Source organism: Prosopis cineraria, unplaced genomic scaffold (genome assembly GCF_029017545.1).
Source record: "Prosopis cineraria cultivar Desert tree isolate PC_DT_omini unplaced genomic scaffold, ASM2901754v1 PC3, whole genome shotgun sequence".
Taxonomy (NCBI): Eukaryota; Viridiplantae; Streptophyta; class Magnoliopsida; order Fabales; family Fabaceae; genus Prosopis; species Prosopis cineraria.
In genome coordinates this window covers 210,990-234,621 of record NW_026555334.1, presented here as the reverse complement: position 1 = coordinate 234,621, position 23,632 = coordinate 210,990, and the positions used below count along the sequence as shown (strand labels likewise).

The 23,632-nt window shown below is 30.6% G+C and overlaps 1 protein-coding gene across 2 annotated transcripts; it reads right to left on the bottom strand.

Moving 5' to 3' along the window:
- Window positions 1-19,271: 19,271 nt before the first annotated feature.
- On the bottom strand, window positions 19,272-23,359 carry LOC129307093 (uncharacterized). 2 transcript variants are annotated; one of them, XM_054947958.1, is made up of 6 exons: window positions 23,261-23,359; window positions 22,272-22,496; window positions 22,006-22,182; window positions 21,691-21,915; window positions 21,471-21,599; window positions 19,272-19,829 (listed from the first exon to the last, which is right to left on the bottom strand). In XM_054947958.1, the coding sequence occupies exons 1-6, from the start codon at window positions 23,327-23,329 to the stop codon at window positions 19,596-19,598; spliced, it is 1,059 nt and encodes a 352-aa protein (XP_054803933.1). In that variant the 5' UTR covers window positions 23,330-23,359; the 3' UTR covers window positions 19,272-19,595. The 2 variants fall into 2 exon arrangements, with proteins under 2 accessions (XP_054803933.1, XP_054803934.1); XM_054947959.1 differs by lacking the exon at window positions 23,261-23,359 and adding an exon at window positions 23,034-23,229.
- Window positions 23,360-23,632: the final 273 nt, after the last annotated feature.

Here is a 23,632-nt window from a genome sequence, read left to right as displayed (position 1 = left end):
ACCTCAAAAGATTAAAAATGTCTTATATTTTTGAACATTTAACTATTCAAAAAATGATTTACATTTTTGAACGGATGGACTATTTATTATGGTTTGAATTCATTAATAACAATTTAATATAGGATCCTAAACTAGCCCTATGGGGAATGAACTTATCACCTTCCCCATATAAGGGGATAACTTTGCCACTAGGGCGATGCACTAAGTGCAATTTAATATAGTTAGTGATTGCAAAGAAAGGTAAACTTAAAAATTCATATTTTTTTTATAACAATTTTGAAGATATACTCCATCCATTTCTACATACAAGAGAAAATAATTATATCATATAATTTTAAAAAATTAGTTAACGGTAATAATTGTGTTTGGAAAATAAAAAAACTGGATTAAAATATCCTTGTTAATTAAAATTAAAATATAGATGCATTTGTTGTTTGTCTTGTGAATGAAAATGATGAACTTTATGAGAGGTATATAATTTAGGAAAACCATAATAAGTGCTGATTAAGATATGTAATTTTGCTTATAAGAAATACAAAATAAGAGCGATACTCCTTTCATCCCAAATTATAAGACATTTTTAGATAAAATTTTACATATTAATAAATCTCATTAAATACACTTAATAACCTTATCTTTCTGAAACAAAAATACAAACTTTAAAAAATGCCCATCATTTAATATATTGAAAAGAGAATAGATAAAAATTAATTATAGAGAAAGAAAAGGTAATATGAAAATTGATGTATTTAATGAAACCTTATTTTACTTAAAGTATCTTATATTTGAAATGAAGAAACTCCTTCAAAAGTATTATATAATTTGGGCGAAGGAAGTAGTTTTTTTTATATTTATCCTTTTCATTATATTTTCTTTTTTTAATATTCCTTCACACATGAGATATTAAATAAAAGACATTTTTTAAAATTTATATTTATATTTTTAAAAAAATAAAATTGTAAAGTGTATATTAAAGGCGTTCTGTTTGTCTAGGTGATTTTGTCTAAAAATGTTTTAGAATTTGAGATTGAGAGAATATTTCTTGATAAATGTAAACTTAATTAAACTTATTTTATATTAATAATTGGAGGAGGGAGTATAATTTATTTCTCAAAGCCATTGGGATGGATACGCGCCGTATAATGAAATTAATTAAATGGAATAAGATGAAGAGAGCGACAAGTTGTAGAAGACAACAAAACGGTTGGGAGGCGCATGGACGGATGGCTTTTGACTTTTGGGATTAGCGTGAGGAGCATCAGGAAAATGAACAAAAGGTATTGTCTCGTGCATGTGAGCTGCCTCTTTTTGGTACCATTCATCATGGAATCTTTCGTTTAAAGCTTCCAAATGGGCCAAGAGACATGAAAGGGCGTGCGAGCGCGTGCGAGATGGGCTTGAACTAGTTTTCACCAAGCCCACCATAATTGGCATCCTTAATGTCTATTTTGAAATGCAAATTCTTTTGTATTTAATTTTTAATGATCTACTAACAAGATTGGATCTAACAAAAAAAATTAATTTTTTATAACATGACCAATTAAAATTTAAATTTTCATTTAAAGAGATGCTCACATTTAGTACTCGATAATATTTTAAATAAAATTATCTTTAATAAGAAAATACTTGTAAACAAGCAAAAAATTTAAATGGCATCAACTTGTTTATAAAGCCCAAACAAATTTTAATTATTTTACAAGTTTTAGGTGCCTTAATTAATTAAATATGGCATATTAGGATTTAGTCAATTATCTATTTAGGAATTAACTTAAAAATCCCAATATCTATTAAATTCATTTAAATCAGATCAAATCTGATTTGAATGGATTATAAACCAACCATATCCCTTTAATATCTTTTTAATATCCGCATCTATCATATCCTGCAAATTATTTAAATTACAACTCTTTATTATTCTATAAGACCCACCTAACCTGAAATCATTAATTATCTTATTATATCCTTATCACTCTCTTTTTCCTAGTTAGTGTCTTGGGTCTAGAGTCTTGTTTCTTATTTAAAGGCAAGCAATGTACGTTCACTTGATAGATTTCAAGAGAGTTTATTCAGCCTGCTCCCTTGTATTCTTGAGAGAGGATAGTAATTGACATAAGAGGTTGATTGACTCTTCCATCACGTACTTGGGATTCTTGAGCCAATATTTCCATCTGGTGCTGGGTTTCGTATGCTAGAGTTCTTGAACGTGTGTTCATTTTGTTCTCAGTTTCAAAATCACTATTTTCTTTCATCTTATTGATATTTTCTCATTTGCTTTGCTTCTGGTGTTTTAACCAATTCATAATTTTTGTCTTTTCTAAGACAAGTTTCCATTTGGTCTTGATCAATACATGTAAAAAATTTGAGTTAAAGGTGCATTTTTATCTTGGAAGTATTATAATCAAGCGACACCTTAATATTACAAGTCTCACATCGGGGAGCCTCATAAATAGTATGAAGTTTATAAATTTAAAGGGTTCTCCTTATTAATAGGCTAGTTTTTTAAGATGAGTTCTCTCTTTAAGTTTGTACTTGTTACATTAACAATGTCATCACTACAAACCCTCCAAATAGAATTCACCTTCAAAAGGCACCTCATTAGGGAGAGGGTGTCCATTTGACTTATAAATTATACTTTACTAATATAGCCTCCTGATGAAGGATTCATAACATTCAATTATATATTTGTTAGTTAAAAAAAGTTCTGTTAACCTTACCTGTCAAATAACAGTGTTGTCACATGTTACAACTCATGCATCACTATATGGACTTGCTAACGCGGCATCTATCAATTGGAAAAGAAAAATCTTTTAGCCTGTATTAGTGTCAACATAAATACATGCATGCCTTGGTTTAAAAAAAAATGGAGAAAAGGAATAGATTACACTTGGCTTGATAACTATTACAAGAAAACATGAAATCTGCGACGGGAAAAAAATGCTTCGTCTTTTGTTTCTATTTTGAATATAGTTAAAAAAATTTCAAATAAAAAAAAGAAATGAATTGAGACTCAAAATAAAAATAAAAAATAAAAAATGAAAATTTTATTTTTATTTTTAATAAATAAGAAATAAAAAAACAGAGTCATAGATATATCAATGATGAAAATGCAAAAAGAATAAGATGTTTGAAAAGTTATTAAAATTTCAAATTATGAAAATGTAGGGAAAATTTGAAATTATAAAAAAAATTGTAATTTAAAATAATCAAATTCATAAATTTTTGTGTATTCAAATAAGGGATTTGTTTTAAATGCAAATATAAATTCAGATATTCATTAATCCAAACACACCATTAGTGTTTTTAGCTCTAATGAGTTGTTAGCACAATTGTTGGTTTGTAATGTTACTTTGGGGTAGAGACTTCTAATTTTTGTACCAACTTGCATTGAGGTTGTTTCATTAATTACCCTTTAAGTTGTGTTCTGGAATTTTGGAATTATATGCTGAAATTTTGAACCTCTTGAATTATTAATTGTTTTCCCTTAATTTAATTATGCAAGTGAGTCATAATCATGCATTTTGTGTTATTAAAGGGTGAATTAAAATCTCAATTGGACATGATTACGTCATCAATGGGCAAGGGCAATAACTTGAGGTAATTAATTAAGCTAATTAGGTTGGTCTTAATCACAATTAATCGTACTAGGTTCACTAATGACCAAAGTGTGTGTAGTTTAATTAAGTGAGTTTAGGGATCCCTAAACCATTGTGTGCCTAATTAAAGAGATAGAAATTAATCACTAATTGATAGGGTGAATTCAATTCCTAGGGGGCAACCAGAATCAATTTTTTTCAATTCCAATCACATTCGATTCCTTTTATTCAATTTAGCTTGTTTAAGAAAATCCAAAAAAAATATTTCCAATTCTGAGCACTTTTGATTAAATTTTAAGTTTTTTTAGTTTTAAAAATCCAATTCCAAAATCCAAACCTTCTTGTTTTAATTTAGAATTCAATTAACTAAGTAAACTTCCACATAAATTGACCTAGGTTGCCCACTATATTTTATTAGTCATAGTTTTATTAATTTGAGGTTGAAGTTCAACATATTTCTATTGGAGACATTTTTGTTCTAGACACAGTTAAAATTAAATGTGAGTATATTTTTTAATGAGAATTTAGACATGTAGTGTGATTTGATCTTCTCAAGTGTAGCTAGGGATCGTGTAGCATGGCCTAGTTATGATTTTGTCTGATTGCCAAGCCCAAAAAAGTTGGGCAACTTGAGCACGACATGTTAGCTAGTTGACTTGGCCGAATCATTAATTTAAGTATCGATATCAATTACCAATAACATAGTTTTGCACCAAGTGGGTCTAGACTTTAACAAAGGGACTTCACAATATGATAAATTAATATTTGAATTTTTTTAAGAGAAATGTTACATTTAATACTTGATCCTATCTCAAATAAGACTACATTCAATGAAAGGATACCTGTAAGTAATAAAAAAAATACTATTTTATAAATAAATAATAATAAAATCAATATTAATATATAAAGCAATTCGCATTCTCTATAATATTTACTCCACCTGTTCAATATTAATTATAAGGTAATTTTAAATAAATTGTACCCTCTTTCTCTTTATTGTTGTTTCATCACTTCCAAAACCTAGCCACCATTCAACCTTTCCTTCAATTGCTTTTGTTTATTCAACTCAACATCTCAAATCTAAAATAGGAAGGGGAAAATGGAGAGCTGCATCTTTCTTATCTCAAATCGCTACTTCATCTACTCTAAACCTTAATTGCTGCCACAAGTGCCGTCCAACCTCTCCTTCAACTACTTTTGCATCTTCACCAATGCTCAAAGACTTTGGGTTAGCATTCTTTTCGTGAATGGAGAGCTATGTCTCTCTTCTCCCAAACAACATGCTACACATCTTCTAAACCCTAGCTACTGTAAGAAGTGTATCTCAATCATTATCTTCTCAATGACTTTGTTTTCCTTCAAGATTATCAACGCAGTGAGAGAAAAATGTTGCTAATCTTAGAGATCAATTGCTCTGAGGTAAGTTTTGGGCTTTCTAGATCATTCCTCTTTAAGTTGTATCATTTATAAGTTTAGGGCTCTGCCTTTAGGGGAAAAGCTTGTCTTCCTAATCTTGAATTGCAATCCCTAATTAGGATTTATTGGAAATTACAAAGGATGATTTCAATGATTCAACAACACAAAATTTCCTTTTTGCTACATTTTTAGTATGAGTAGGATTTAAACTACATGCTCTTTTATGGTTTATAGATGTTATTATGATATTTCATCACCCTAACTCCATGGAAGCCAAATATCATTCATCATGGCTCATGGTATAAAGAGGATTCATTAACCATTATGGCATGATAACTTCTTGAATCCAACTCCCAATATGCATAACTTTCAACTCAGTCCTTAAATTAAGGTAATCCAAGTTTCTACATGTAGATAATTAAATAAGCTAGCTAATGGATTTGCCCTTATAATGATTTGATAATATATAGGAATTTTGGACACTAGGGGCCATACCAACTTAGTTACATACTAAACAATCAACTAAGTGTCTAAATCCTTGTCCTTTGGCCATTAGACCCCACAACACAATATGATCATACTCAATTGATGCATACAATCATATCTTGCCATCTCTTCCATAAAATATCAACATACAAGCAAGAGTCACCTCCCAAACAAATATATCAAGGTGAAAAACATTGAATCCTTTCAAATATATCCAAAGTGTAAGATATTGAAATTAATTTAAAGACTTAGATTAATTAATTAGATGATTTAATTAATTAATTTAGTTAATTTGAAAATAATTATTGGGTTTAGATGGCCATTTAGGCGTATTGGACCCTTTAAAGGGTTAAAAATAAGATTTAAGGGGCTTTTAGGCTGAATAAAGACCAAAAATTAGGCTTTAAGTGGAGCTGCCCATTTTAGGTTGTTCATCGTGATAAACAATATAGCTCACCATCTTCGCTGCAATGAATGTGAGAGACATTTTAAAATCATAAAACACAATCATATTTTATTTCAAAAGAGAATTTGAGAGTGAGGCTGAGAGCAAACACTTGGGCTCTATTAAGGTTTCACATTAGTTAGTCTTAGAAGTGTTTTGAAGCTTCAATAACCTTGGGTAAGCCTTTTTTTTCTTCTTCTCCTACCTCTTTAGATTAATATATCAAATATATCCAAAGTGTAAGATATTGAAATTAATTTAAAGACTTAGATTAATTAATTAGACGATTTAATTAATTAATTTAGTTAATTTGAAAATAATTATTGGATTTAGATGGCCATTTAGGCGTATTGGACCCTTTAAAGGGTTAAAAATAAGATTTAAGGGGCTTTTAGGCTGAATAAAGACCAAAAATTAGGCTTTAAGTGGAGCTGCCCATTTTAGGTTGTTCATTGTGATAAACAATATAGCTCACCATCTTCGCTGCAATGAATGTGAGAGACATTTTAAAATCATAAAACACAATCATATTTTATTTCAAAAGAGAATTTGAGAGTGAGGCTGAGAGCAAACACTTGGGCTCTATTAAGGTTTCATATTAGTTAGTTTTAGAAGTATTTTGAAGCTTCAATAACCTTGGGTAAGCCTTTTTTTTCTTCTTCTCCTACCTCCTTTTCACTTTATTTTTCTAGTTTATAACTTTGGGACAATGAAGTCCAAATTGATGGCCAAGCTATAGCCATCAAGGTTATTTAAATGGGTTGTTTAGGGGTTATTTAATGCTTTTAACATTAAGTGTGAGTAGTTGGCAGCATTTAATGCCATTAAAGAGGGGTTTAAAGTTAACCCTAATATTAAATAATTAAGGTTAAACTAATAAGAGTTAATGGCTATATTTGTTAAGCTTAATAGGAGTTAAATAAACTGATGAAAGTTAGTTTTAGGGTTAGATACTCTTAATCATGCTTAGTGATAGATTAGGCCTTAATTATGATCAAGGGTTAATTAATGATGATTAGCCATGAATATTGTTCTGTGAATACAGTTGTAGATTGATTGTACTTAGAGTGTAAGTCTAGAGTAGCTCCCTTTATAAATCTAAATGTAACTCTTAACGTAGCAGCCGAAAAGTGGAGGTAACAAGAAAACTTATAATTGCATATAATTGTATCTGCAATTAGATTTAAATTGTTATATGGATTTGTGCCATTAAATGTTGACATGGTTTTTGCAATGAGATAATGAACATATGATTGTTGCTAAATGAAAGTATGTCTATAGAACTACTTATTAGATGATTAATTTGATTAAGACATTGTGTGATGTGAAGTATGAACCATGAGCTTGGATTGGCTAAGAATCTATGACGTGGTGTATGAGCTAAAGTACATGATTGTTGTATTTATATGAATTGGAGGAGAGCATGACAAATTGTATGATTATGGTCGCATAATCTAAATAGTATGCAAGTATTAATTATATATACTTACTAGCCTTCACTATATGCATGAGTAGAATACATATGAATAATTGAATTAGTATGAGCATGATGGGTAGGATTTCACTTTAAATTAGTTGAAGATTAGTATAAAAAAATCTATGTAGTGTAGCTTCCATTAATTTTAAGCACAATGGTAGACATTTATATTTAAAATTGTCAATAGCTTATAAGTATAGTATTAGTTGGGCATAATGCTTAGTATCACTAATCCTGGACTAGACAATATAGGTCAGGTAACATATGACACCTTAAAATTCAAGTAAAGGGAACTCATAGTCCGAGAGTGAGTGTGAAAGCCTTTAGAAGGGTGATCCCTCATAATGATATGGTGGGGCAAACTTTAGTCTCTTGGACTAGACTTATATGAATGATAGCTCATGGGTTCAACCAGATGATATAAGGAAGAATATAAGGTGGTTGCATTAATCATAAGCATTTATATATGTGAAACTAAATTCATGTAATGACTTGGTTATTATGCTATTACTAGCCTATTATGCAACTATCATACTTTAATACGCTTTCTTTAAGTCCCTTAGTTACTGAGATTGTTTAGTCTCACCATTATTATTTAATGTTTTCCCATGAAAAGATAAGGTAAAGGGAAAAGGAGAAGTCTTATGAGCCAAGCATTGGGGATCCTACTTTTATAGTCTCTAGCTCTTGAAATTTGTGTAATGTGAACTCTATTTGCCAACAAAGAACAATTTTACTCAATGTCTATCATTTATTTGCATATGAGCCTTGGATGTTTAATTTGGGCAATGTTAGTCATGGCCTTACATTATGAAAGAAGCCTAAATGCAAATTTGTGATGAATTAAGGTATATTACCTAATATAGATTGATTGTCATTTTTATTATGAGTAATTGTGTATGCTTTACTTAAGTTTGGAATTGAAAATAATTGTGAGGAGAGACACTTGTGTGATGCTTGAAGCATAAATGTTGGTTGGGCATTATTTGTTCAAAGATCCTCATTGGGTATTGAGATGTAAAAAGATCATGATTAGTCATTAGATTGTTATATTTTAGTGTTTGAGTCCTTGAATCATCTTATTTGTAAGCTGCACAATTTAGTAGGTATTTTAAGAGTTGAGTTCTATTTTTGTCATTACTATGCTAATAACGTGGGATTCACCACAGCGGACAACACACTTGGCTACGAAGAGCATGCTTGTGAATGTTGGCCACAATGAGTAAAGTTGTAGGCCGTGGTGAGGTAGATGCTGTGCCCCGAGTCACAATGAAAGTGATGTTGGCTAGGGTGAGTGAGTCAAGTTGGAGTTGGCTATAGCGAACTGGCCCCGTTTTCCCAAAATGATAGTTTGACCCTTTTATCTTTCCTCCTTGATACTTTCTCTCTTTTCCATGCTTCCATTTGATAGAAATACTTTGATTTCTAAAAGAAAACATTTATTCTTTCAAGTATTTTTGGGTTCTCAGATTCATAGTTGTACTGTACTACTGCTGTTGCTATTACTACTATTAGTAGTAGAGTCAATGGGAATTAATGATGGAAGTCATTACATAAAGTCTAGACCAAAGGTTAAAAATAAGTTTGATAATCACATTCTTACACTTGCATGCAATCTTCACCTATAAAAGATCTCAATTAGAGGTTCAAACTATAAAAAGGCCAAACATTAAAAATACCTAAGTCAGTAACTATGCTATGACACAAGAATAAATAGTTCAACAGATACATTACCCTTAATAGTATATTCAATATTACATACTAAAATAACTAAATACCTTTACACATATTAATAAGTTGCTCAAGCTTTATTAGCTTCCCCCTTACCCTTATTAGGAGTCCTTCCTGAAAATATTAAATAATAGAAAGTGAAATATAAAATCTCAACAGCTAAGATGCATATATTCAAGCATATATAAGAGTGACAAGAACAAGTATGTAAAGTAGGAATTTCACAATTAATAATCATCAATTATTCGTGCATGTATGTGAATGATATGTAATACATATGATCATGCATCCAACCTTATTAATCTTCTTATATTTTTTGACCAAATCTATAAGCTATTATGCATATAAAACTAAATCGTGTGACTGAAATAGCCATGTTATCCAATTATGAAAGGTCACCTGGCCAAAAATTTTTACACTCACTCTTAGACTATGGATTCTCTCTTTTCTAAAAAACTCAAGGGTGTTATAGGTACCTATCCTACACAATCCCCCTTAGGAAACTGATGATACTAAAGATTGTGTCCATCCTATGCCATCTTCTAACGAATGATGACAATATTAAGCACTTTTAATTAATTTTTCCAACCATCATGTGCAAATCTCAATGGAGGTCACACCATATAGATTTCAAAACTCTCTTCTTTCACTTTAGTAAACTCCTACTCGTTCTTAATTATGCAATTCAACTCATGCTCAATGACATATTTTGTCAAACTTATGTTTAATGAGATATTTAGTCATATACATGCTCAACATAGCCATGTACACATGCTAGTGCTTGATAATACTCAATCTAGTCTCTTTTCTACTTTCATGTCATACATTGATTCAAACATAGTACTCACTCAATAGTACAAAATCCTACTCATATTAATTCCACATACTATCATGCCATAATCATGCATGACTCAAATGCAAGCAATAAATATGTACAAAAATTTAACTCTTGATTACCTCAACCCTTAGTTACTAAAATAAGAGTACACTCGAAAAGCCAATGGAGCCTCCAAACAAGCACACAAGCTCTAACAATCATTAATCTACAATTAGAACTATCAAACAACATTAATATCCAATCATCATTAATTAGATATAATCAAAGTCTAAACCATAGACTCCTATTATGGTCATTAGTTATAATATTAACTATTTCTAATTTTCATTAACTTGTTTAACCTCATGTTAGTCTAAATATCACCATCAGACTTACCAATTAACATTAGCTTGGTTATTAGATTTAGAGTTAACCTTAACCAATCATCAACATCATTAAAACACTCCCACCAACTTAGCCTAATGATTAAAAAACTAGTAAAGTGTCAAATAATCCCATTAGAGTCAAAAACTTGGGTAGAACTCCACCTATTCTCAGATTCTAACAAGAAACTCCAAAGAAACCATCAAAAATACACAAGAGAAAAAAAAAGGAGGAGCTTAGATATTTATCTTAGTGATCTCAAGCCTTAGGAATTTCCAAAATGTCAAACTCAAAAAGCCCTGGAGGAGAAACATCACTTTGCTCTTGAAACCCCTTCTTTTCTCTTTTGTTTCTATGGCTAAACATTAACTAAGATTTTAAGATCTGTCATATCCACTACAGCACACAAAACACAAAAAGGGAACCTTAATTAACCTCATAAATTTAGGCTTAAGATGGCCCAATAGCTTCCTAATTTTCATTATAATGCCTCTGTAAGGTCCAAAGGATTAAATGGTCATCCTTCTATTGAAATTAAATCTATTTAGGTCTTATTAATTAATTAAATTCCTTAATTAATTAATTAATTAATTAATTAATTATAGGATATAAATGTTATTTCTTACCCACAAAAAGACCAAAATAAGATTTTGATCAACTATTATATTAAGGGACTTAATTAGTAGTATAAGTTTCTTATAGGGTTCTTATTTATAATTTTATAGGTCCTTTTCTATAATTTTTAGGACCTTTTTTGTAAATTTTTTAGTCAACCAACAGTCAAAGTTAACTTTTTTAATGGCAAAGTACTTAATGCACTATTTTGGAAACTTAAAGGGGAAAATTGTACGACATAAAAGTTTGGAATATCAAATGCTTTTGAGTGAATAGTTAAAGGACAAAAATGCTCTTTAACTCAATTGTCATGGCTTGCATCTTCAATTTCTCAGAGTTTAGTTTAAATTTTATCAATCTTAATAATTTTTAGCTGCTTGATGGTAAAAATATGGAGTATCCAGTTTTATAACAAGTGGAAAGAATGTGTCCCTCTTGTATAGGCACTGGAGATTTGCCAAATATTGTAAAATAACTTCTAACCTTTGATCTTAAGTTTTGGTCTTCATTGTGGGTTCAAAGTCAATTAGTGTTAAATATCTTGGCTACTCTAGTAGATTATTTCCATTACACAAGTGATCAAAATTGGAGTGGAAGGTTAAAGTTTTGAAGAGGTTATTCTAGAGGAGGTTGTCTTGTGTCAAAGTTGGCCATAATATAAGGACATGGATGATAGTTTCCATATGAATAAATCAAATAATGTCAGGCCTATGAGCAAAAGAAAAACTAAGTCACTTCATTCGGGTAATAATATAAACAAAAGAATATCTTAGTTTTTTTTATTCCATATCTACTACTATTTCAACTACATGTGAGCAAAGTCCGATTATTGTTATTCTTGATATGGGTTTTGTGTATGCAATTATAAAGGAGCTGGTATGTAGCATCAAACAAAAAACATTCATGCTTTCCTTATTTTTTTTCTAGTGAAAAAGCTGCATATTGAACCTTGGTTTTGATGATTACAAAATAGAGAATATTTCATTTTCCATATAAATGTGTTTATTGGAAATATAAGATAGTTGGGACTGTATGCTTCATCTTTGACATCTAACCAAAAATCTAAGGTCCCTTCATTCATTTTTGTGATCCTAGTCTTAAGATAATTATTTGAGTTATATTAAGTTCCTTAAAAAGGTTTCATCTTAATTCATTGTCAAATTCTTGTTGCTAATATTTTCATTCTCATACCAATATGTTAACCTTATATCGATACTTCATCTTCATATCAGTATCTCTATCTCATACCCCTATATTATCATTATTCTGATATGAATCCTTCCACCATTTAGCCTTTATCTTTGATCATTTCATCATATCAATATAACTCACTCTTATCACTCATTCTCTTTTATCTGTATATGTATAGTGGTATGAAGGAGTTCTTAGGTTATAACTTTATTACATCAATATAACTCTTGATCTATCACTGTCTTCTACATAAAGTTATTCAATATATTTTCTCTATACCCATATAGTACTCGTGTATCTTCTTCACTAGATGTTCTTGCTAATATCAGTGTCATATATTCATACCAGTATATCTTTGAAGTTTTTAGCTATGATTTTCATTCCTTTTATAGAGTGTCTCAAAGATAACTCGTGTCTTAACTATTTTTAGCTTTTAAGAGCTGTGTTCATCTTCTTACCTATCTAGAATATTTTCAAACACAGCCTAGGGTTTGGTTAAATGCTTATCCAATCTTTTATTGATCTTTATACTTGTATAACTTTTCTCTATCAATATTAATTTCTTTTACCTTTTGTTAAAACATTTCATGCATATAATTGTTACTTTCCTTAAGTTTTTAAAACCATGCAACATTGCCGAAAAGCATTTTTTTATTAGTTTAATGTCCAAGAAACTCAAAATGAAGGAGGATGAAGTCTCTAACTGCTAGATTAATGAGTCTAACAGATCATTTCCAAGCATCAATTATAAATACGAGTATTTATGGAGATGGTGAATTAATGAACTACTGAGTTCATACACGAGCTTATATATTCACTTATTCACCTACTCTTTGTTGTAATATTTACTACACTTGAGCTTTATTGATTGTATATCTAATTTTAGATAAAGTTTTCAATAGTAGTAGTTTATTATTGAACTTATTTTGTCCCTATTTTATTTACATGAAACATAGAAACTTAAGCTCAAGAAGCTTAAGAGGATATAAGATTATCTTTATAAGAGGGAGAGTTACAAACTTAAAGAGGAGTCTGAATTGTATCGAGGTTACTAAGAGCCCGATTTAATCTTGGTGGAGATAGTGAAAAATCTCAAGTATATCTTAGGGATTGAACGTAGGCTCAAATACTTAGAGCTGAATCAGGACAAACACTCTGTGCAAAGCTTCTCTTCCCTTCTTAACTTATATTCAATTTTTGTATTATTTGCTTTAAAATTTATTTAACCTAATCCACCCCCTCTTATGTAGATTTTACACTTCCTTCCTACCTCCTTTGTTTATTCACTTCATGCAAAAAATTTTCAAATCCTTCAAGAGAAAAAAATTTTGTTTTGAACTTCTTCTTTCGAAGCTCTCATCACATTGCCATGCTTTCTTCAAATGATATTTTCATGCTTTTCAACATTCTGGCTTTACTCTTCTTCATCTCGAGTTCCTTTCTAGAGAAGCAATCTTTGGTTCTCTGGTCTCTTATTTTTATTTGGGCCTTTCTTATGTGTGGTTGTAAAGCCTATCTTATAATGGATCAATATGCTTTTCTTTCATTACATTTATTGTTCCATTATGTTGATATTTTGGTTTTGACACATGAAATTTAGATTTTGTGAGTTTGAGTTTGTTATTGTTTCTCTGTGGTTTAATGAAATTTGATCTTTCTTGAAAAGAAAAACTAAATTACAATCTTCAATGTATTAATTAATTGTCTTTTTTATTACACCCTCTTTTTTATGTTTAGACTTATTATGATGTCTCAATGAGAAAATATCATTAATTACACCTAAGATTAAGACTAACTTTTAGAAAAATCTTATTAATTATATGCTAAAGAGAAAATTGCTGAAAAAAACTTGACCACAAATTTAATTGCTCATAATGAAGTGGAAAATTTTATAAATTGAGGTCCTTCGGTGGCATAAATTTAGAGCTTGAAATGACCCAAATGCCCTAAGTATAACCTCTCCTCTCTCATTTCCAGCATTCATCGCGATTTCGAGTGGCAGCACTTTTACCTCTTCATTGACAAAATGCTATGTTCATGTGTAAGACCTGGCTTTACGCCTTCCTCCTTACACCTCGTCTTCAACATCAAGACCCATTTTGATTCTCCCATTGAGTTGTCCTACTAGTAGATGCCCGAGTTTGAGAAGAGGATCAATTCTTTGCTTTAATCAGTCACTACCTAGAGGATTGGTTTTCTCGAGAAGATTCACCTCAAACAATGATATATTCAAAAATAAGGAAGCCAAATTGCATTTCCTTGAAGATTGCATGCATATGGTGGAGGAAGAATGACATATGGTTAAAGCCAAATTTGTATTCAATATAAAAATTTGACATTAAGACATTATTTTCATGATATACATAAGGGATATTTGAATATATGGAAGAAAATTGTATTTCATTGAAAATTAATCACATGTCATGTAAGAAACATTGCATATTCTTCCATAGATATCCATAAGAGATATTAATAAAGAACATTCAAATATACATGGAATATTCAAATTTATGGAAAAAAATTACACTTTGTTAAATATTGCTCGCATATTGTGAAAGAAATATTGTATATACTTCCATGGGTATCCATAAGCAATATTAATAAGGGGTATTTGAATATATATATATATATATATATATATGAGATATTTAAATATATGAAAGAAACTTGCATTTGGTGCTTATTATGAAAGAAACATTGCATGTGACATATTAACACTACAGGACTTTATATTTTAGTGCTCAGTAAATTGCCACCAAATGACCTTTGGCAAACCTTATGCTTCATGGCTCAATCTTCATTTCCTTTTCTTTTATTAAGGATACTCTCCAAGATATTGATAGCAACCCTCTAGCTTGTATCAATTTGAGGGACTTGGCTTCTCTCCCCTCCTCCATTTCCTCTCCATTAACTAAAATAAAATCTGTACCATTCAAAATTCGATGTAGACAAAATTTGAATGTCTAGATTTAAAGTTTTTTTTTTTATTTATATTTATATTTTATACTTATTAAAATTAACATTAAATTTTTTTAATAAATCTATTTTATCACCAATCAAAATAGTCTAAATTTAATTTAGAGGGTCCAAAAATTAACATTAATTTTTTTATAAATTGATTATCTAGATTTACTCTGAATGGTTCAATTTAAATTTTTTAACTTATAATTTTTTATAAAAATATTTTTTTTGGAAAGTGTCAATTGAGAAATTATCTTTACTTTTAATTTTATGTTTATCAAAATAAAAATTTATAAAAATTATATAAAAAATTAATAGTAAACCTGAACTGTCTAGAATAAATTTGGATAATCAATTTATAAAAATTGTAAAAAATTTCAAAATTAAATTGAATTGGACATATTAAATATGGACTATCTAGGTTGGTGATAAAATGAATTTATTAAAATTTTAATTTTAATTTTAATAAGTATAAAATATAACTATAAATAAAAAATAAAAATTTTAAATTTAGACTATCAGATTTAGTCTCCACTAAATATGAATGGTTTGGATTTTATTGTAAGTTAGTGGAGAGGAAATGGAGGGAAATGTTAGCAGAGAGAAGCCAAATCTCAATTTGAGGGACTTTTGGGTAATTAATTTAATAATCAATACTTTTTAGAAAGAATCACATTTAAGGTCATAAGCAAAATAATTAAATGTAGGTCCTTTCAATTCTAAATTAAAAATAATTTTTTTTAAAGATAGGAATGCCCTTAGTTTTTCAAGTATACGTTGGCATATTTATTACCAGATATTAATTTATTCATAAGTAAAGGTTCACATATTTATTAACATAAGTTTACATATTCACTATTACAAGTGCATATAATCACAATAGCATATTTATAATTATAGTTTCACATATTTATAATTATATGTTCGGTTTACAAATTAGTAAATATACAAACATGTTGTGAATATATAAATATATACTTGTAAATTAGTGAATATCTGGTAATAAACATGCGAATATTTACTTGTGCTCGGGACTTTTTCATCAATAAAAAATTTATTTGCAAAGAAAACCTTTAGACAATTGTTTTAAAATTGAAAGGACTTGTATTGTAATTATTTTACTTTGGATAGCCCGCACTGTGATTCTTCTTACTTTTTAACAATTTTCGCTGTTTTTTAACGTAATATTATTTGAAAAAATTATTAAAAATATTTGGGAAAGAATATATTTTATTCCGTAGAGATCGAACTTCGTTTTTATGCGATGATCCTCCTCCAAACCCAATGTTGACTTTCAGATCAGCTCCCGAGGCCCAAAAAAAGAAAAAAGGAAAAAAAAAAAAAAAAAACCCCCATTTTGGAGATTCTGAAGCTATACAACAGCAGAATCCTCCATGAGATCGACAGAGATGTTATCCGAAGCTGCCTGCGAGCGGCTGCAGCGAGCCCTATTGGAGTGTCACCGGCGGGTCCCGTCCGGTCTGGGCCGAGACTCGGCGTGCCGCCACCTGAACCAATCGCTCGCGATATGCCTCGTCTCCTTGGCCTGCCGAGAAGAATCCGACGCCGTTCAGGCACTCTGCTCCAGCAGCGGCACCGCCCTCAAGCGCTCTCAGTGCCAACAGGCTCACCTCTCTCTCTCCCTCTGCCTCTCTGCTCATCAGCAAAATTCATGATTCTTAAACCCTAGTCCCAATCTGTGAAATTTTATGTTTTGGGAATTTCTTACTGCTATTTTTCTTTTCACTAAAGAAAAATAAGTACTCAATTTTGAGAAATTGATTGCTGGATAGTTGCACCTTTCAGAGTTGTATAATGGAGTCGCTTGAACAGTAAATGTATTGAGTTTGGTTAAACCTTTCGGGATAAATATTGAAGTAGATAGACAATGGTAAATGTGCCCATTTGTACTGCAATGCAGAGTTTTCTAATATCAATATGATATTCAAACTGAAGCAAAATTGCTTCAAGGTCACATCCAAAAATTTGAATTGTTTCCAGTTGACTACTTCTCTTAGCATTTAGCAATTCCTTCTTCTACTCTTCTACATTTTCCACCATTGAATCTTGATTTCAATGGTTAAGATTTAGTATGTTATAGAGATATTATTATATTATTTAAATAACAAATTTATTTACAAGAGTAATGCTCCCTATTTTTAATTATAAGATACTTGAAAAAAAAATTGACATTCCAAAATAATACTCCGTTTTTTTTAAATATAAGTTATTTTTTTAAAACAATATGCATACTAATAAAATCATCTTTTTCATAAAAATTAATAAGTTATTATTAATTTCAATTATCAAAGCACTTATAAGAGATAAATTTACACAAGAATATAAACATTGATATTCGTAGAAGATAGCTAATTCTAATTATTTCCTTCCCACTGAGTGGGACTTTGGGAAAAGTAAGCAGTCGAACTTAAAGAGAAGAACCATCAACTCTTCGGCTTTGCCAAGAGACCATTGCATTTTGCAGATCGAATTGATTTTTGTTGTTTAAATTTGATAGTTTTTTAAATATAAATTAATCTATATAAACAGTTTAAAACTACACGTTGCGGGGGAAAAATCGCTCAGATTATTGAAAATCCAAGAATGATCCAGTTACTCCCAAGTTATTTATTGTTAGTCCTAAAAATGGATTGTTGTTGGTTGTAAAAGAGTATATGATTCCACACGATGATGGATTAGGCTTTAGCAAAAGCTTCAAGAAAATAAGCCAGTAAACTTCATGTTTAAAAATTAAAAGAAAAGGTAAATATTTACCGATAAAGATTGGTATATTTAATAAAAATTTGACTCATAATATAAATCTCACTGCCAATGCAATATTTTTATTAGTAGATTTGTATGTAAATATTTTTATAAATGCTTTTTGAATTTAAAGACATATAACACTTTTTGTGAAGTCCCACAACCTACCTCATTTAAACTTTCATTTACCACAAAAAAAAAATTAAATATTTACAAAATCATGGTATAATATAATATGTAATCGAATTATAAAATTAATGCAATTAATTTCACTGAGTCGTCACAATGTTTCCTTTTAAAACTTCAACATAGGCAAACTTGATGCAAATCAGTTGATATTTCAAAATTAAAAAGTATTCAAATTCAACCATTCCATGCTTTCAAACAAAGAAAACTTTTCAACGAATCCTTCAATTCCTTTCCCCATTATCCATTATCACCCCTGGACAAATTATGCCCTTAGGAGGCTTCGAACAAAAGCAAACTTACGGGAAGACAAATAATTTGATAATATGCTAAGACAGATAATTCCATATATAATTGAGTGTTATTTGTAAATTTTAAAAAGCTAAAATAAAAAGACAAATTCTAAAATATTAAATTCTAAAATGCTAAAAATAAACTGATAACTTATGTTTTGTTACAAAAGCTCTTTTGAAAAGCCAGTCATCTTCCATCCTAAACTAGGTTCTGATTCAAAAACTTCTAGAAGTTTGTTAACCAAACATACTCCCCATCTTCTAGACGAGCTATCAATCACCCAAACTTAATTTGAGTGTTATTCAAACATATCCTAAATTACAAAATAGCCAATATTTCAGTACAAACAAGTGCCAGCACGAACATGAACCAGAAAACTCATCCACCAACGAAGTAGAATTCTCCCCTGCTGATTTCTTTAAATTTTTTATTACCCACTTGCCCTTGTAAAGGCAACACAGGGAGTAGGAGGGTGGGTTCGTGGGGACTATGAGAGAACCTGCCCCCTCCACCAACAATTGAAACGTGGATCCCGCACAAAGCAAAAGTTGTGTGTCCAGTTGAGTCTCATGATTCATGCCCATAACCAATGCTTCTCCTCGTGAACAATATTTTAAAAATTTGGAAAATCAGTGTCAAATTCCATCCAAGCAATCTAAATACAAAAGAAAAAAATCACAAAATCACAAAATTATTCTAAAATCTCATATCCTTTAATTGTCAATTACTACTAGATAGTTGTTACTTATTATTGCTTAATCATCAACTGAATAGCTCCGCTACCCAGCAATAGTCGACAATTTTAATATAGTAAAATGACCACTTCAGTAAAGAATATGAAATTTCATAGTAATTTTGTGATTTCATGAAACTTTTTTATATTTAAACTTATTGGGTAGAAACTAAGAATGATTTTCCCTTGAAATTTTCACTTGTCATATCTATATGGAAAAACTAAATATCCAATAATTCAAAATTACAACAAAGCACTCTCTCTGGAGTTTCCAATCAGATACACATGACTTGCAACCCCTAACCACCACCTACACCTTCAATTCAACCCAGCATGTCAGTAATTCATGCCTTGAAAGGATATCTACAAACATTTACCAAACTTCATCTTGAACAAGTATAATCCCCCAAAGCACGGTTATTTGAACAAAACTCAGAGTAAAAAAAGCCATTAACATACAGAATATTTCTCATAAATCTCTTACAACTGCACAAATAAATAACCTATGTAGAAAACCTGTCCCTGTCATGTGGAGCGTCATAATCAATATTTGACCCAATAGGAACGATCCCAAATGGATTGATAGAAGGATGGCTTCCATAGTAATGCAACTTTATATGTTCCATATTTACTGTACTTTTGATGCCTGGAATTTGGTAGATGTCTTTGGTATAATTGAATAGGTTTGGGTATTCCCTTAACAGCTTCTTGTTGCACTTGAAGTGAACGACATAAACCTGCAATTACAGCAAGGTTAATTGCTAAAACTGAAATGTAGTAATGCAATCTATATCTAAAAATAAAATGCGAGAATACCTTGTTAAGAACCAATTCAACTTGAAAGTTTACAATTAAATGAAGGCTAAGAAATTGATTACTAATCCTGAGCTCTTGTTCTGAGGCTATGATACCATGTCACGGACCAATTCATTAAAAAACAAACTATACAAAAAACAGATGCATGAATCGTTTTATTTTAATATCTAAAGTAATATCCTTGATATCAGATGCCAACTTAATGATAAAGTTAATGGTATTGCAATGGAACAGCCCCCCTCCAAAAAAAAAAATTGAAAAAAATAATAGAGAACAGCGGGGGAAAAGCAGAGAGAAATAATGGAAACCCAATTTCACTTCAAATTTTATCTCTTAAATCATGATGATGCATTCGTTTAAAAAGAAGCAGCAGCAGCTCATCAGGCCAATGATAAAAGAACACAAAACATATAGAAAATCCTTCAAAATTTCAGTTTATTTGAAAGCTTGCCTTTTCTTGTCATCTATACTATAAGGTAAGCCATCAAGAATTTAACAAGCGACAACTGCAACGAGCTTCCTGTTTCTCACCATTCTTCATCGCATTTCATTAAATTTTCAAATAAAGAAGTAACCAAAAGTAGAAGAGCTTACACTATTGTACAAGTAATCATAGAAATTATCGTCTTACAACACAGTCTGTTTTTCTTTAAAAAAAAAAAAAACGAAAGATCCTTGGGAAGCTGCCATTGCCAGATTGGTTTGAGTTGACAACAGCTGATAATGTTGGTTAAAATAGGACGATATTTTGAGACTTGGAAGAGATCTGGACTGATAAGCTCGTTTTAACAGGAAGGCCTGGAAGAGAGCATGAAATAACTAACAAAAATGCAAATATCATTGCAAGAAGAGGTGTTACAATCAGGACAATTGCAGAGCACGTGGATCTTTGCTTTATTCACATCTTATACAAGGTACTTCTACAGCTGCAAGATAGTCTCATAGAGACCAAGAAGGAAACAAATATGGGTTTTCAAGGGGGAACAGAGAGAGTGAGAGAGAGAGATTTAATAGGAAAACACTGTATTGTAATAAAAAGATGGTCTAAAATATACCGCACCCTATGACTTCATTGTATTAAAAATATGGTCTAAAATATTGGACTATTTAAAACATACTGCACCCTATGATTTCATTGTAGTAAAAATATGGTCTAAAATATAGAACTTCCTAAAATGTATTGCATCCTATGATTTCATTTAGATTTATGTCTAAAAAGACCATGGGAGGCACCTATGAGAAGAGTAAAACAAATGACTTTGAGCCCTGTCAAGAAGGATAGAGGAAGGCCAAAAAGAATACTTTGAAAAAATATTGAACAAGACCTTTTAATTAATAATATTTTTAAAAACTTAATAAATGATAGAGCACAATGACGTCATATAATCCATGTAACCAACCCCATCTAATGAGATAAGGTTTGTTGTTATTGTTGTTATGTCTAAGTAGTGACCTTAGATCAATTCAACGGTGCTTGTTCTCAAGTACATTATTTACACAACACATTTAAACCAAAACATATGCCCATGCCTGAACAGCATTGGACCAATATTTCCTCATACCTCATCAAATCTGATAAGAGTGACAAACAACCGAATATCTGCTTCAGTTAGTGTGTTTCCACAAATATAACGTTGCCTGCTTAGTGTATTTTCACATTTGTCTAAAGCTTCGCACAATACTTTTACAGCCTGCAGAAGGGCCAATAAAAACACATTCAATGATGTAAATACGACATGGTCAGACATTCCTACAAGCCTCAACAAAGAAAAAACTACATACCTCATCATATGGCCCTTGCATCTTTGCAAACCCACATTTATAAACACCATTGTTTATACCATTGTATATCCACTCATTAGTCTCATCAATTTGGGCTTGCAAATGAGTGGGATATAAGTCCAAGGTGGGATTTTCTGCTACATTGTTGAATTCAGTATTAAGCATGCGGATTATCTCTGAACTCTCATTGTTAACAATTGTCTTGAGTTTCTTATCCCAAAGAACCTATACAGATATAATTCAATAAGACCATAAATATTGTTCATTAAAGTATATACAAGAAAGAAAATAGTTCAAACCAAAGAAGAAACATACAGGAACCGTATATTTTCCTGTGTAATTTGAACTTGCTATTTCATAAAGTTCCCTAATGCTTTTTGCTCCATTCAAGGGATCAGGTTCAGATCCTGGCACCTCAGTATCTGAATCAGGAAAAACCCACCCCATATGCTCATCTATTTCTTTAGTTCTTCCCCAAATGGGTTTGACTGCCTGATTATTCAAACGGACGAAATAGGAAAATTTGGAATTAGCTAAGCATTCTAATTTAAACATATATATTCACCACGAAGGTCACTAACCGAGAAACTGACGGCTTTGTCAAGTCCTTTTATCTTCAAGTAAGCAAGGCACCTGGAAGCCCAAGGACATGCATAAGATATATACAGATGGTACCTTCCCGACTCTGCTGGAAATTGAGAATTTGGATCTCTTGAAATGGAATTCCGGTATGTAGAAGCAGTTCTGATAAAAGCTCCAGAGTCTGATGTCTCATCCAATGCAGATCGTGCCATGTTCACCAAAAACTAAACAGCAGATATATCAAGAATCAATCAACCAAAAACTTTTTGAAGTATCAGAATGATATAATTTTCTTCAAGATCTGATATGCTTTAATTCATATATCACGCCCTACAGTAAATGATTTCAGATTCAGATTAAGTTCAGAAAAAAGGCAAGTTAATAGACAGAGAATTCCAGTTATGATTTTACTTTTAATTTCATGAATATATTCCTCATTCGTTCACTCCATTGTGAAACAAACTCTTTTCTAGAAGCTCAACAGGGATGTTTAAAAAGAACAAGTGGAACATGAGAATTGGGGAAAAATGATGTAGTTGACAAAACCTTGATACAATTCAATTTCCAATCAAAATATGCACATCCCTAACAAGCATCGGCACTAAACCACTGAAGTATAATGTTTAATTGCAATTTGAAGCGCCAAAGAAGACACGACTAAGCTAAAGAAGACACGACTAAGGTATTAGTATTTCATAAGCACAGCCTGAAAATGGAAGTGATATTTTTATTCAGTGTCCTAATTTAACAGAGACTAGAACCTATTCAAATAGAATTCTTCAGAAATTTATTTTCGAAGAAAGAGAATCGTCGCAACATAAGATTTGCCCTCAGTGAGGGAAATTTCCTTCACAATTAGGAGAATATATAACTTAGAAGCTGAAGAGTAGTTTTAGTGGTCAGCAGCGAAGATACACAAGAAAAGAAAGCGATGAAATATTTTAGGTCAGTGAAAGAACGAGAAATGAAGAGAGGACTTTCGCGACACCTTGCAAGAAATCGAAGGGGATGGAGAGATACTGGGGCACAGAATCACACCCAACCTCGCAGAGAACATAGCAGGCTCCTGAAATTCAGCTCATATTTTAGAATGGAAAATCATATTCACTTTTTCATGAATATATTTTTATAATCTTATTTTTCTATTATATTCTTATAATATTAAATGAAAAGTAGTTTTAAAAATTTATGTTTTTATTATAAAAAATAAAATTATAAAATAAATTTAATAAATTTTATTAATATGCATAATCTTATTTTAAAATATTTTATAAATTATGATGGAAGAAAAAAAATGTTATCTTCTATAAAATGCATTTTTTTTATTGTTCCTGGTACATTATTATATAACCCCTTAAAT